Here is a 15,568-nt window from a genome sequence, read left to right as displayed (position 1 = left end):
ACTGAGATAGAGAGGAGGGAAAAACAAACTGTTGGAACTACAGTGAAACTGAGCAGAGAAGGAGTGGTAGGAATGCTGACCAGGAGCAAATGTGGGTAGAAACAGTTACTGAATCCCAGAATCATTTAGGTCGGAAAAGCCCTCTAAGATCATGGAGCCCAGCTGTTAACCCAGCTCTGCCAAGGCCAGCACTAACCCCTATCTGAGCTCAGCCTGAAGAGGTCAGACCTGAGAGGCCCTTCCAGAGCCCAAAGGGGCTCCTGGAGAGCTGCAGAGGGACTCTGGGCAAGGGCCTGGAGTGGCAGGAAAGGGGGGAATGGCTTTACACTTACAGCTTTTAGATTGGATATGGGGAAGAAATTTTTCCCTGTGAGGGTGGGGAGGCCCTGCCATAGGCTGCCCAGAGAAGCTGTGGCTGCCCCTGGATCCCTGGAAGAGTTCCAGGCCAGGGTTGAATGGAGTTTGGAGCTGCCTGGTGTAGTGGAAGGTGTCCCTGCCCATGGCAGGGGGTGGCACTGGATGAGCTTTAAGGTCTCCTAACACAGTCCTGTGCCAACACATTGACCCTCCAGCTTTTTGGCCCCAGGGCCTGGATCTGACAAACAAAGCATCTGGAAAAGTTCACTTTCTCTTTAACAAGGAAGAAAGTTTCTTCCTTGTTTTCCTTTGCTAATTAGTCTCTAATGGCTTGTTAAGATGAATGAAAGAAGTTGTTGAAAAGCCCTCTGAGAAGTTCCATGATGATGATTAGGAAACTTTCTTGGCAAAGCCCAGAAGATCTTGTTAAGCTGGTGATCCCTTGAAGGGTGGTTGGTCTCTCAGGATCACTTCTTGCTCAGGGAATGGGAGCAGCATCCCTTGTGCTGGAAATAGCTGTGAGTACCTGTATGGTGGGACCCTGCAGCTCAGACCTGCTGGTGGGCTTTCTTAATTCTTCATTTAAACCTGAAAATCTGGAACTGAAGGAGAGTGGGTTTACTCTGGATACAACAAAGAAATCCTTCCCTGGGAGGGTGCTGAGGCCCTGGCACAGGTTGCCCAGAGAAGCTGTGGCTGCCCCATCCCTGGAAGTGTTACAGGCCAGGTTGGACAGGGCTTGGTCTAGTGGAAGATGTTGGAATGGGATGAGCTTTAAAGTCCCTTCCCACCCAACTTTGATATCTATATTTGACATTTATACCTTTGTCATTTAATTATACAAATTCCAGCTTCTTCATCCAGGTCCAAATCTACCTTTCCTGCTTTCCCCCAGACTTAAAGCATCTCTTCTCCTGCTGTTTTTTTCCCAGAGAACAAGGAGAGTACTCACAGTCCATTTACTTTTCAAACAGAAGTGAATTCTCATGTAGCTCCTCAGATCCCAACATCTACAACACAATACCAAAGGGAAAAGTTTTCTGCTTCCACCTTTCCCTGCTGCAGCCAGGGCTTATCCCTGTGCAGAGTCCAAACTCATCCCACCCCCAAAGGTGCCAACAGGTGAGGGAGAACCAAACTGGGGGTGAGGGGAATAGGGGTAAGAAGAGCGTCTGCTGAGCTTATCCAGACCATCTGAATTGTGAAAGAAAGTTGCAGGATTGTGCTCAGTTTGCCCTCAAAACCAACAAAGGATATTTATCCTCTGGAATTTGTTAGGATGAGCAGAAAGGAGGAGTTTTATTCCATTCTAAGTGCCTGCCAGGAAAAGATGAAGGACTGCTGGTCTCTCCCCAGTGTTGAGGCCGTCCCTGTGCCTTCTTTATTGAGCCATAATTTGGAGAACTTTTGGTTTTGGCTTTTTAGGGCCTTCTCCAGACCCAAACAGCCCCCAACTATCCATAGATCAGGTGTTGAAGATTTTTTCATCTATGGAAAACAAGTCGCTTAAGTGCTTAAAGTTTGGGTGAAATGCACCTGTTAGGTTTTCAATATGTGTTTTGCATTCCCCTTGATATTCCAAGGTGTATCTTGAGATCCTGACTTGCATCAGTATTTTATCCCTCTAAGTCAGAAAAAAATGCTTTTAAAGCCTTTTATCTTACTCATTTATCAACCAAATTTTAAAATGCTCTTATTCTTCCCAAATGCTCCCTCCCGCCCCAGTAGCTTGGCTCTAATATATAACTCACAGGTAACAATTTTTTTTTAGGAATATTATTTGAGGAATTTTATTGGAGTTTAGGGATAAGAACAATAATTTTGCAAGAAAAATACATATTGATCAGTGCAAAATAATTTATAAACCAATAAAGCTGTGATTTGCTTTTCCTGAGAGAAAGAAAGTTTAATTGGAATAATACCCTGGAATAATTCTGGGTGGTTTCTTCCGACAGCCTTGTGGCCACAAGGGAAATTCAATTTTGAGCTCCCACTCCTGTGTCCTTCCAAGGAATATGTGACTGTGGGGTCTATTTCTCCAGGATAAATATTGTAATTGAGTTTTGTGAGGAACTATGGAAGAACCTATATAAAACTTTGAGGATAAGGGAAAAATCCATATAATTAAATTTTATTTTTTTATTCTCGCTATAGAGGAGCAGTTTTCTTCCACAAGGGCATGGAGTGGCAGAACAACAGGGAATGGCTTTAAGCTAAGAGTAGGTTTAGATGGGATTCTGGGAAGAAATTTTTCCCTGTAAGGGTGGGGAGGTCCTGGCACAGGCTGCCCAGAGAAGCTGCGGCTGCCCCATCCCTGGAAGAGTTCCAGGCCAGGGCTGGATGGAGTTTGGAATAGTGACTGGGATAGTGGAAGGTGTCCCTGCCCATGGAGTGCAGGACCAGATGATCTTTAAGGTCCCTTCCAACCCAAGCCATTCCAGGACTCCCTGATGCCACGAGACGCACCTCTCTGATGCCGGCAGAGGTTTAACACCCTCCTCCTGCACTTCCCCAGCGCTGCCTTCACCTCCTTGTTCCTCAGGCTGTAGATGAAAGGGTTGAGCATGGGGCTGACCACAGTGTAGAAGACAGAGGCCACCTTGTCCCGGCTGCCGTGCCGTGACGCCGGCTGCAGGTACATGAAGAACAGGGAGCCATAGAACACGGACACGGACGCCAGGTGGGAGGCGCAGGTGCGGAAGGCTCTGGCCCTGCTGGGCGCTGAGCTCATGCCCAGGACGGCGTGCAGGATGCGGCCATAGGAGAGCAGGATGACCAGGCTGGTGCCCAGCCCGTTGGCCGTGGCCAGGACGAAGATGGCGGTCTCGCAGCCGCGGGTGTCGGAGCAGGCCAGCCTCAGCACGGGGCTGGCGTCGCAGAAGAAGTGATCGACGCGGCGGGGCCCACAGAAGGAGCCCCCAAACGTGCAGCCGGTGTAGAGGAGGGCGCTGAGGGAGGCCACGAGGTAGCACCAGGCCACCAGCTGCCAGCAGGCGCGGGGGGACGCCACCAGGACATAGCTCAGGGGGTGGCAGATGGCCACGTGCCGGTCATAGGCCATGGCGGCCAGGAGGTGACACTCGGCCGTGACAAAGAGAGCGAAGAGGTGGAATTGTGTCACGCAGCCAGCCCAGGAAATGGTTTTATCCCCAAATAACAGATCTGTGAGCATTTTGGGGGAGATGACGGTGGAATAGCAGACGTCGGCCAGGGAAAAGTGGGTGAGGAAGAAGTACATGGGGGTGTGGAGGCTGGGAGCCACCCAAACCAAGACCATCAGCCCGATGTTCCCCACCAAAGTGACGGCGTAAATCAACAGAAAGAGCCCAAAAAGAGGGGCCTGCGCCCAGGGAGTGTCTGTAATTCCCAGGAGGATGAATTTGGGCTGTGTGTAGTTTCCTCCCATGGCCAGGTGTTACCTGCTGAGGCAAAGGGAAGAAATACATCAAAATTGTAAAACCCGGTGTTTCGCTTTTGGGTCATATTTAACTCAAATCGATCACCATTTTAATTGCCATACTTTGGTGTATTCCATATATTTTCCAAACATAAATTCTGTACTTTTTTATTTATCAGTTGAGGTGCCTAGAAAAGAACACAGGGCTTAAAGAAACAGAAATGGCAAATTTGCTATTCTGTGCTTGGATACCTGAAAGTATGGATTTATTCTGGCACATGTTAATTAATACTGAAGAAAAGAATCAGATATTTATTCCCTTTTGGTTTGAAAGAAATTTGTTTCAGCAGGCACCTTGGAGGAATCTCATTGGAGATAATGTAAACCTGGAGTGGGAGAAAGCCCCAGTGCTAGTGAAATCCCAGATTACACCACATTAAGAATATTTTTTCTTTGCTTTTAATTATTAATCCAGTCCTTCAAACTGTTGTATTATATATCACTCACACTGGATAAAAATCACATGGATAAATTCACATTTTATACCTTTCCGAGCTCCAGCAGGCTGAAACATCCAAAAACCATGGAAATTAAGATACGACTTACTTTGAATGGGAATTAATTTTAAAACAATCCAATTCCAGAGGCTGATTTGTTAACAACTGCATTCTGCTGACAATTCTTCATAACTAAATAAGAATTGTCCTTAACACTTCCATAAATCCATTTATCTTGCTTTAGCTGCCTAAGGAAAACAAAAACCAATTTGCAAAAGCCATTACTACCATTTACTGTAAAAAATCCTACTTTTGGATGGCTGTTTTCCAGCACAGCCCCAAAAAAGAGGGTATGAGGATATGAAGAAGGAATCCAACTTCTTTCTCTTGGATTTACAGCTTCTCCTGTGCCCTTGCTGTGGTGGTGGGAACCAAGGGTTTATCCCAAATGCAGCAGGGAACATCCAGGCTGTTGTGGAGAGGGATGTGCTCTTTCCCTGACTCCAACTCTGAGCCTGTGGGTGACAGGGCTGTAAATATGTTCCCTCTGCTCTCCTGGGAAAAAACCCTCAGGGCTCCTCATGGCACAGCACATAAACAAAGAAAAGAGGGAAAAAAAAAGGGATTTAATGGAATTCCAAAATCCATTGTGCTTCCGGGATCTCAAGTCCATCACGTGGATGAGCCACCACATCACATGGACACGTGGCACCAGCTGGTCAGAGGGTCCCCAAGTGTCACACAAAGCACCTCCGGCTCTGGAGCTGCTGATGTCCCTCTGTGGACACCAGGCAGCCCAGTTTTCCTTCAAGGATGGGATTCTCCACAGTGAGGTCCCTGCAGCCCAGATGTCCACACCTGGGCAGGCAGCTCTGGGCACTTTCAGACAGTGATTAATTGTCCCAGAGTGAACTAATTTGCATTAATCACCCCACCTGGGGGCTCCATCCACACCTTGACCTACAAACTCTAAGCTCAGCCCAAGGAGGTTGTTCCCTCTGCAGAAGTCCTGGCTGCCAGTTTAGCAACATGTCCACATCTTCCTCTAATCTGCACCTTGTCTTGATCACAGATCCAGCCCTGACCAGGATTGAATTGGTTCTTGGGTGTTTCAGCCTGCTGGAGCTCAGAAAGGTATAAAACATTAATCTATGTGAACTTTATCCACTGTGAACGATATATAATATACCAGTTTGATAGACTGGATTAAGAATTAAAATAAATACCAGATATTAAAAAATATAGAATTTAGGTCAACCTTGGACCTGCCTCATTGTCGCCAGCTGTCCTGGTGGTTTGGACTCTTGCCTCAGAGAACATCAGGAGGCGTGGAATAAATCTGATTCTGATTTATGAAGCAAGCTGGAAGGTGGAAAAATAAGGGTTTTGGGGAAGTCAGTGGTGATTTGGTGCAATACAGTCCTGGAAAAAGATAAAACAGATCTGATTTCGGTCAATGTCAAAGAAATGGAGCAGAAATACTCATGAAAGCAAAAATTGCCATTTTTCTTGGAAAATGCACAAAGGCAGAGGAAGGATTGAGTGATAAACAGTTCAAAGGTTTATACTTAATTACCTGATAATTATTTAACTTCTCTTCAAACTGTTTTGCCTTCTTGGTCATTCTTTTCTAAGTATCAAAAGTTTCCCATGGAAATAACTGGATTGCCTGGTTTTATTTATTATTTTGAGAAAAGAGGGAGTGTTTGAAGTTGTGCCTGGGGGATGGGGAATAAAGCAGGAATGAATGGGAGTCAGTGGTGAAATTTTGGTATGGAAACTCACCAAATTCCAACACTGATGTTAAAATGTTGTTGTTTGCAGAGCTACACCCAACCAAAACATCAGCACAAGCTGGATGCTCTTTAGGGCCCTTTCCAACCCAAACCATTCCAGGATTCTGTGACCCTGCGTGGGTCTCCTTCGGACATGGCACATCCTCTTCCAGCCTACCTGGAGTCTCTTGATCCCTCTAATTCCACCTAAGATATCATGGGATTTGTTATTGATAACTGATCAATCCCATCTGCGGATCCAAACTGTACTTTGTGGACAGCTGAGATATTCCTGGGAATACTTGGAGCAGAATAAGAAGGTTTAATGGACTCTGGATCATGTTCTGACAGGTGAGTCCTGTACACACCTCCCATTGCTAGGCCAGGAGTAGCCTGGAAGCATTTGGGGCTCATTCCTTACCTGGAGGCTTGGATTAGCTCTCACCCCCTGTAATCCCAGCTGGCTGCTCCAGGGATCCATCCAGGACAGCCTGAGCTGTTTGCAATGGATACCTGGAGCAAACCCACCCCTGACCCTGAAGTATAGTTATGTTCACTATAAAAATTAAATTGTATTTCTATTGAAGAATGTTTTGCTGATGGAGAGGGTTCCTCAATGCACCTTCTGATCCTGATGATCCTCTGGTGAGGTAAGAATTGGATTTTTATGTTTAATCCTTTTATTCTGATTTGTTGTGCTATCAGGGACAGGGAATTCTGGCTCTTTTTTTTCCCTCCCTCATGCTGGGGCTCTCAATCCATACCTTGGTTTCAGCTGGAAATGAAATGGGATTCATGGAGGCTTGTGAGGGAGAAGAAAATCCAGTAATATGTGGGTGCTGGTGAACACATTTAACCCAATAATGTTTTGCATTTTATGCATAAAAACTGGGAAAGTGTACATTTGATATTGCATTTCAATATATATTTATAATTTTGGATCAGAAAGGACAGACATCTAGGAGATCTGTGGCCCTAGGATGGCAAGTTATCCCTTTACATCCATTTATATTTATGGGTATGGGGCTTGGAGCATCCTGGGCTAGTGGAAGGTGGCCCTGCCCATGGCAGCAGGGTGGAACTGGATGATCCTTCAGGTCCCTCCCATCCCAAACCATTCCAGGATTGTGTGAAAGGTGTCAGGGTCCCCTGTCTAAAGGTTATGTGGGTTTAACATATAAAAAAACCACATTCCAGACTTTTGTGATTTCTGGGCTGGATTAGGGAGGCAGCTCCCATGAAAAGCTCTTTCTAGGAAAGATGGAAGGATAACATTCTAAATGGATTAATTTGCAGTTTTAACACAGTTTGGAGATAATGAGATGTCATCCATAACCCAAGTCAATGAATTAATTAATAAATAGCTTCATATTTTAAAACTAGGTAAATTTCTAGGTTCAATTGAACCAGTCACCTTTGCCCTGTCCTTTTTCCACCCCCAATTTCTGCCTTTCAAAGCCTTCAAACAAAGCTCTAATTAGTTTTCCTCTTTATGCCCCTGGTGGTTTGCCAAAAACAAAGTCAGGAATATTATCAGCGGAGTTTGTATCCAGAGATTTGCCCTTTGGCAGTGGGGAAAAGGGACTGAAAAATAACAAAGCAAAGCAAGGAAAAACCTGAAAACCTGAAATTAAAAGATGAAGGGTGATAATTATTTAAAAAGTCAAATTTTTAGGCAAGAAATAACTCCTGATCAAAATTGCAGCTTCCTTATTTCTCTACATTCTGGATGAAAACTTGGTGCTGGCAAGGATGACAAATCAACCTGGTTTCTGTTGTCAAAAAAACCCTTTCCTTGTAAAAAGTTGCATTTCATCAATTTCCAAATTAATTTAATTCCTGTTTTTACATTAACAACTTATTTTTTCTCCTTTGGTGCACTATGGTACTACGTTGTCAGTCCCAAGGGACATTAAAGAGCCACAAAAATCCTTTTAAGGTATGAAATGGAGAACTGGAAGGGGAAAAAGGTTAAAAAATATCCATCAGTATTTCCTGTATTGTCACCATCATCTATTGGACATTGCTGGAAACATGATCTCTTTTTATTTTACATAAAACCTCCTTTTTTCCTGTAAGTCTTGGGTAGCAAAGTGCCTTGTTCTTGCTCAGGAAACTTCAATAGGCAATATTTAGTAGGCAATATTTATTGCCTACTTCTTGCTGAGAAGTAGGCAATAAATAAAACAATGGCACTGTGTGCCTGATCCCACCTGGACATTTTATTTTCCAAGTGTCAGCTCTCGAGCCTGTTGAAAATATTGGGTGTTTGAAGTTCTCACATTTGGAAATGATGCTTTAAACTGCACTTTATTTTTGTCTCAGGACAATTTTCAGCTGATGCTTCAGGTTGTCTGAATCCTTCAGGTGGAGTTAGATGGAATATTGGGAATAAATCCTTCCCTGAGAGGGTGGTGAGACCCTGGAATGGATTTCCCAGAAAAGCTGTGGCTGCCCCATCCCTGGAAGTGTTTAAGGCCAGGCTGGATGGGGTAATCTTGGTGAATCCTAGGGCAGCTCATTGGAAGCTCTTCTACTGCTTTGCCCAAAGATTTTATGGAATTTGGGTGCCACAATGGAGATCCTCACCACAGAAGGACAGGATGAACACTCCATTAGTTATTCCACACCAACCACCTGCTTCTCAGCAAGAATAAAATATAACCCATGGGTTTGAATTGAGTTTATTCCCATTCCAGGTGTCTGATCCATCACACAAAGTAAAGCTGGTTGGTTAAGTAAGAAAATGTGAGGCTGGACTTCAGTTAAGCAAGAAATCAAAGTCAATTCTCTGATGGCAGCAGGTGGATTCTGCCTCTCGGGGGGAAATTCAGCCCCAAAAATGTTTGGTCTTCCTTGTTTTTAACACCTCTGTCATCTTCATGAGGGTAATGAAAAGCAGCTCTAAATCCTCCTTAGTAACTCCAGGAGACCATGGAACACCTGAAAGAGACGTCAGGTTCTGGGGGTGAGTTCAGCCTTCAAACAAGGCTCATGCAATAAATAATGAGCATTTCCAGTTTTGGATCCATTTGTCAGGAGCCAGCAGTGCCTACTCTTGGTTTACTCTCTGGTGCAACTCCATCAAGCCATGATTATCCAGGAGAAAAATCCATATTGGTTTATTCTATTTGTTGTAGAGTGGGGTTTTAGGAGCTGCTGATCTCTCCCTGGTGAACAGCTAGATGGAACATGAATTTATCTTTTACCTCCAAATCAAGCATCACATCTAAAGCAAAGTGAGTTAAGACAAATCCCAGCTCTTATTCTTACACGAGGAAAAAATACACAAAGGGCAGTCCCATTTTTCAATGCTTTCACCTAGAAAATCTCTTCCTGGGACACAGGGAGCAGGTATTTATTCCTCAAGTGCTCAGGCTGCATAGAGGATGGTCAAAAGATAAGAAATAATTTCATTTTCCCAGGAATTATCAGGAAAATCATGGAATTCCATGTGTAAGTGGATTGAGAAGAACTAGGAGGAAGCCTTGCAAATTATTTATGATTTATTTATTTTGATATGGTATTTCCCTTCTTCATGGCTTAATATGCCCCTGCTTCCAAATACATTGGCTGAACAGGGTTACTGGTGCCAGGAACTCCTGGTTTTTCTCTTTCAAGGAGAATTTACCTTTTATTGACTGAAGGTTTTGTAACTGCTTGACAAAAATTAACATTCTTATCATTATCAATGGATTTATGTGCATTAAACACTTCAGTCTAAAGACAGAAAGCAGCTGAACTGCATATATAAAATGTTCAGTATGGCTGAAGAAAATGAGATGTTTGCATCTCAATTTATTCTCCTGGGCTTCACCACCCAAGCAGATCTGCAGGTGATGTTTTTCATCTTGTTCCTTGCCCTCTGTGTGGTCACTCTCCTAGGAAATCTGGGAGTCATCATGTTGATCTGGATTGATCCACGCCTCTGTACCCCCATGTACCTCTTCCTGAGCCACTTGTCCCTGCTGGACATCTGCTGCTCCTCCACCATCATCCCCTGGAGCCTGAGGGATGTTTTGGTGGAGAAGAAGGTGATTTCCTTCATGAGATGTGTCACCCAGTTCTTCTCCTTCGTTACCTGGGCCACCACCGAGTGCCATGGTGCTGGCCGCCATGGCCTACGACCGCTACGTGGCCACCTGCAGGCCCCTGCTCTACTCCGTGCCCATGTCCCAGAGGATTTGCATTGGGATGCTGGCTGGAGGGCTCAGCTCCACTCTCCATGCCATATTCCCATGTTCCAGGTCCCATTCTGTCACTCCTGGGCCATCGAGCACTTGGTTTGTGACAGGCCCCTGCTGCTGGCCCTGTCCTGCTCTGACACCCGCTCCAGCAAGGCCGTGGTGGCCGCCATGGTGGGGTTCAACGTGCTGAGCACCATGGCTCATCCAGGTCCATCCTGGTGTCCTCCCTGTCCATCCTGGCTGTCGTCCAGGTCCATCCCGGTGTCCTCCCCGTCCATCCTGGCTGCCGTCCTGCGGATCTGCTTGGCGGCCGGGTGACACAAGGCCTCATCCACCTGCGCCTCCCACCCGGCCTCCATTGCTCTGTGCCACAGCAGCTCCACCCTCACGGACCTGAGCCCGTCTCCAGCCGCTCCCTGGAGCAGGACAAGCTCATGTCCCTGGGGTATTCTGTCACTGTCCCCAGGCTGAGCCAGCAATGTGGACTTGAGGAATGCCGTGAGGAAAGCAAAAAGCCAGATCCTTGCTGCCTGGTCCGCCCATGGCTGCTGGTCAGCTGAAAGGAGAGGACTACCCCGCTGCGGTGAGGGGTGTTGGATTTTGGACCCTCGGGAAGAGAGGTTGGATATCAGACCCTCAGGATCCCAGGGTTGTAGTCCAGATTCATTTTCCAAGCCATTGGTGCCATGGTGTCCCTGCAGCAGCACCGCAGGGAAGGGAGGAGACATCTCCTGGCATTGTCTGGAGCGCAGGAACCAAGGGGGAGCGTGGCAGAGCAGAGCCGGGGGGGGAGATGAGGCACCACCCTCAGGGACACTCCCTGTGCTGCGGGACAGGAGCTGCGGAGATTCCAACCCTTCGGGGAGCTGCCCTGCCCTCCCTTGATTGTTCCCATTTTTTGAGGGGGATGCCCATGTGAAAAGGGCTTTTATGGAAGTACCGACCTGCTGGCACTTGGACTCGTTTTGTGCCATCTCTGGGGGAGAGGAAAAAGGGAGATGGGGGTGTCCAGGGGTGGTGGTGTCGTTTGGGACACCTCAAAGTCTGTGGAGGGGGAGCCAGGTGAGTGAGGGATGAGGAAAGGTCCTCCTGAAACCCAAGGGAGGCTATAGCCCAAAAAATGCCAGAAAATTCTCGAGGGGTTTGTGTGTAAAATACTTAAAACAACAAAGATTCTCATTTTCTCTATATTGAGAAATAATCTTAATTTATATAAAAATTGATTTAAAAATAGGCCCGCATGCCTGCTGTGTTATAAGTCATGATTTTAGACTGTAACAAATTCTCAATATGGATCTGTAGGGTTTGAAAATACAAATAAAACGTTTGTGTACATAAATGAAACAATAAAGAGCTCGAAGAGGTAAGACAAGATTGGTCTTTATGAAGGAACTAGAAACAGCTCTGAGTATGCGGAGTTCTTTCTCCCTCCTCCCGCTGGAACGCCCGAAATCCGGGATCTGGGCTGAAATTGGGATTTATTGGCACCTGAAATTGGGATTTATTGGCAGCCTAAAACCTCTGCGCATGTGCGGTGGCCAATGCACACTCTGTGCTGCCGCCTTGTGGACACACCCGGTACTGCAGCTCCGAGCCCGCCAGGTGCTTCCCGCGGCTGCGCCGGCTCCGGGACCGGGACACGGAGCTGGGTCGGGACAACGACGGGGGCTGGCCGTGCGACTGCGCGGGGCCCTTGGCCGAGGCAGCTCCCGGCAGGAACCGGGGGTGCTGTGCCCGGAGCGCAGGCGCGGAGCCGGGAGCGGCAATGGTGGAGCCCGGGGAGCGGCGGGGCCGGGCCGGGGCACCGGGGGCGGCGCCGGGCTCGGAGGTGAGCAGGGAACGGGGACGGCCCGGGAGTGCGGGCACCGGAGCCGCCTCGGCCGAGCGGGGCCTGGGGCGTCGCTCCGGGGCGGATTCTGCAGGGAGCAAAAGGAACATTTTGGAGTAAAATGTGAGTTAGTGTGCGAGGGAGAGAATGAGTGTTCTGAGGCGAAAATGAAGCAGTCAGTAGTGAAGGTGGGGAAAGTCCCAGGCGAGATAAAATGGATTGTAAAATCCATGTGTGAAATCAGAGCTGTTCGCACTTTCCTTCCCAGTGCTCCCCAGGTGCATCCATTGTTTTCTGGTTTTCAGGAGGGAATACGGTTTGGGATGACACAGCTTTGGACAGTTCTGAGTTTTCCTTAGCTGTGCAGAGGTGTCAGGATCTGAAAGCACTCCAGTTTCCCTGAAGGAGGATGCCCTGGGTAATGGCCTTACGAGGGATTTGGCTCCTCTGGAGCTTCCAGGGTGAGCTGTGGTGGGCTCGGATCCTGTGCTGGTCCTTGCACCACCCTCATTCCCCAGACTCTGGGAGCTCCCCAGGTCTCTGTACCCGCTCAGCTGGGTCAGACCAATGGGCCCTCCAAGTGGAGGATTTATTTCTTGCTCCCATTGAAATTGAAGTCCTGTTTCAAAAATAGAATTGATGTCTCAAGAAAAATATGCCACAAAAGCCATTTTTTGTCCTTTGCTTCTCAAATTTCCACTCCTGTTTATTTCTATTGCTGCAGCAATAATGAATGTCACAAAAATAACAGTGAGAAAGGGAGAATAAATGGAATGTGACTGAAAATGCTTAGTTTTGATATTTGGGCAGGGACTGGTCAGTGTTCAAAATGTTTAAGCCACAGCAATATGAGTACAGCCACAGGAAAACCCAGGAAGTGCTGAGTTCAGTCCAGGGACAGCAGCCACAATTTCTCTGGGTTTATGGGCACAGGAGGAGATTTCCAGCAGGAGCTGAGGCATTTCCTTTGCTCTGCCCAGCCCCAGCAGGGCTGTGGGAGGCAGAGGATGTGGGAGCAGGAGCTTTGCCCACGGCCTCGGGGGAGGCTCTGCTGCCCCAACCCCAGCAGAGCAGACGTTTGTGGTTTCACATCCCGTTCAAAGGAGCTGCCAAGGCAGGAACGGGGATGGGCCGCGGAGCAGGGATGGTGCCAGGCACAGGGTGACATCCAGAGGGTGCCACCAGTCCGTCCCTGCTGCCCAGGCTGGGCACCAGCAGGCTGGTGACTGTCCCTGTGTTTGCGCTGCAGGATGAGGAAGCCAGCCCTGGCGAGGAGAAGATGAGGAGGTGTGGGAGGATGGAGACAGCGGCCACCAAAGCTGGGGAAGGCACAAGTTCTGGTAGGAGATGTTGCCGCCCAAGGAACTGTCCCTCCCAACTGGAGCACCTGTGCTCATCAGGACCAGTGGCACAGCAGGAGAGCCTTGTCCTGAGCCAGGGTTTCATTGGAGCGTTGTCAACTCCTTGGGGATTGCTTAAAGGTAGGACTGAACTTGGTTCTGCATTTCCCATCTATTTCCCATATGAGCCAAGGTGTCAGGTCTGGGCTGTGCAGGAATGAGCTCCCGTGTTTTTTTTCTTCATGCTTAGTCAACCTTGAGCTTCTGGGTATTTTTTTTCTGTCTGATTTGGCACAAGTTGATGTAAATTTTAACTAAAATCCCAGGCAGCTGTTCCCTGAAATCAGGTTAAAAGGAGATTCCTGCACACGGACACATTTTTGCACCACATTATTAGGAATAGGATTTGAGCTGCCTTAGACTTGGAAAGAAGTCCCTGTTTTTTTAGAAGCTTTCAGCAATTTACTGAAGTTCTCCTGAGATCTAGCCTGTCAGTAGCAGCTTCCCATCCATCGTGGGAAACTGGGCAGGGACCCCACTGAGGACCCTCTGGAGTGGGCACAGCTTTTTTCTGTGGGAAGATGCTCCAGCAGTACTTGGCAGTGAATGTTGGGGATGAATCCATAGGAACAGATAAATCCACAATCACTGCCGGGCCCTTTGCAGCAATGAATTCCCAGCTGAGGGGAGAGGAGCCTCTGAAATTGGCTCATCCAGCACGGCAGCTGCTTTGTGCCAGTGCCTGGAACCTGGGATTGATCCTGATTGTCCAACTCTGGAGTCCCTGAATGCTGGATTATGGAAAACAGCCAAGACAAGGGATCAGCTCCTCATGTCACCCAGTGGTTTTGGGCAGGGCACAGCAATTGGCAGTGGGTGTGTCTGAGGAGAGGAGGCTCTACTTCCCTTCCCAGCAAGATCTGGGAAAGGCAGCCCAGAGGATGAGGCTTGAGAAGGAGTTGTGAGCTGAGAAGGGGCTCAAATCAAGTTTAAGTAGCCTTAAACTCCTGGAATGGTCTGGTTGGAAGGAACCTTATAGATCATCCTGTTTCCTTGCCCTGCCATGGCCACTTTCCTGGAGTGTGCATGGAATTTGCTCAGTGCCAGGCTGGTGAAATGGGTGGGGTTTTCTCCCTGAGCCCAGTCAGGGGCAAGTTCGGGGCTTCCATGGGAAGAACCCTGGGAGCTGCATTTTCAGAGCTGAGAGGATCCATGCCTAGAAATGTTTCCAGTCCTGTTATTTTGTTTTGTCCAAAGCTGGGCATTACATTTCTTTCCTGAGTGAGGTGGTTTTCCCTGGATTGTTGGGAGTGCACACTGGTTGTTTAAGGTCTCTTTCTCCTGAGTGGAGGAGTAGGGAACGATGCTCCCAACTGTCACAGAGATGTGCGAACAGTCCCGTTCCAGCGAGGAATGTGGTGCCCAGCTCGTGGTGTGCACCCTGAGATGGTCTTTCCTGTTGTTTGTTCCTTAGAGCCTGTTGGAGTGCTGGCCTGGATTTGGGAGGAGCCAAGTATCCTGGAGCTGTGAGGTTTTTCCTGTCAGAAATCCATGTTGTGCACTTTCCAATGGCAAAATCTCCGTTTGTAAAATTCTAGTTGAAATGTTTAATCTGTGTTTCCAGATCACAGGTTATTGTGAGATAGAAGGGACCCACAGGGATCATTAAGTTGAGCTCTAAGTATGGCCCATCTAGTGATTGAACCCACAACCTTTGGTGTTCTCAGCACCCTGCTCAAAACAGCTGAGCTGATCTCTGTGTCATCTAGAATTCCAGGCTGGGATGGAAATACCAATAAGGTAATTCCTATGCCAGTGCAGCTCCCTTTATGCTAATGCCTCTTAACACACCAGTCCTTGGAATTTCTATGGGGCAGAGCTCCATGGCTGGCACTGGGCCATGAAGCAACACAGGTGAACAGTTGTGTGACAGCACAAAACTCTTCTAATCACCCTGATTTCCTGCCCTTTCCAGGATTTCTCCAATAGCTGTAAAGGTGCTCATGCCCTGTCTCTTTCCAGGGAGAAATGAGCAAGACAAGTCCTGAGGGTTGCCTTGGTCCATGGCAAATTGTTCTGGTGAGTGTTCACAGCTGATGTAGTGCTCCATGTGGAGCTGGAAGCTGGAATTCCAGCAGGTTTTGGTGCAGTGTTCCCACTCATCTGCTGCCAGCTGGGAAGGGAAAT

At 47.7% G+C, this 15,568-nt stretch overlaps 1 protein-coding gene and 1 pseudogene across 1 annotated transcript; one reads left to right on the top strand and one right to left on the bottom strand.

Moving 5' to 3' along the window:
- Positions 1–2,767: 2,767 nt before the first annotated feature.
- LOC132328286 (olfactory receptor 8A1-like) lies at positions 2,768–3,763 on the bottom strand. Its single transcript, XM_059848129.1, has one exon. It carries the CDS (start codon positions 3,761–3,763, stop codon positions 2,768–2,770), a length of 996 nt encoding a protein of 331 aa, XP_059704112.1.
- Positions 3,764–9,790: 6,027 nt separating this feature from the next.
- LOC132328285 (olfactory receptor 5G9-like) lies at positions 9,791–11,098 on the top strand (annotated as a pseudogene).
- Positions 11,099–15,568: the final 4,470 nt, after the last annotated feature.

The sequence above is a fragment of the Haemorhous mexicanus genome, chromosome 6, assembly GCF_027477595.1.
Source record: "Haemorhous mexicanus isolate bHaeMex1 chromosome 6, bHaeMex1.pri, whole genome shotgun sequence".
Classification (NCBI taxonomy): domain Eukaryota; kingdom Metazoa; phylum Chordata; class Aves; order Passeriformes; family Fringillidae; genus Haemorhous; species Haemorhous mexicanus.
This window is presented reverse-complemented; position numbering and strand designations above follow the sequence as displayed.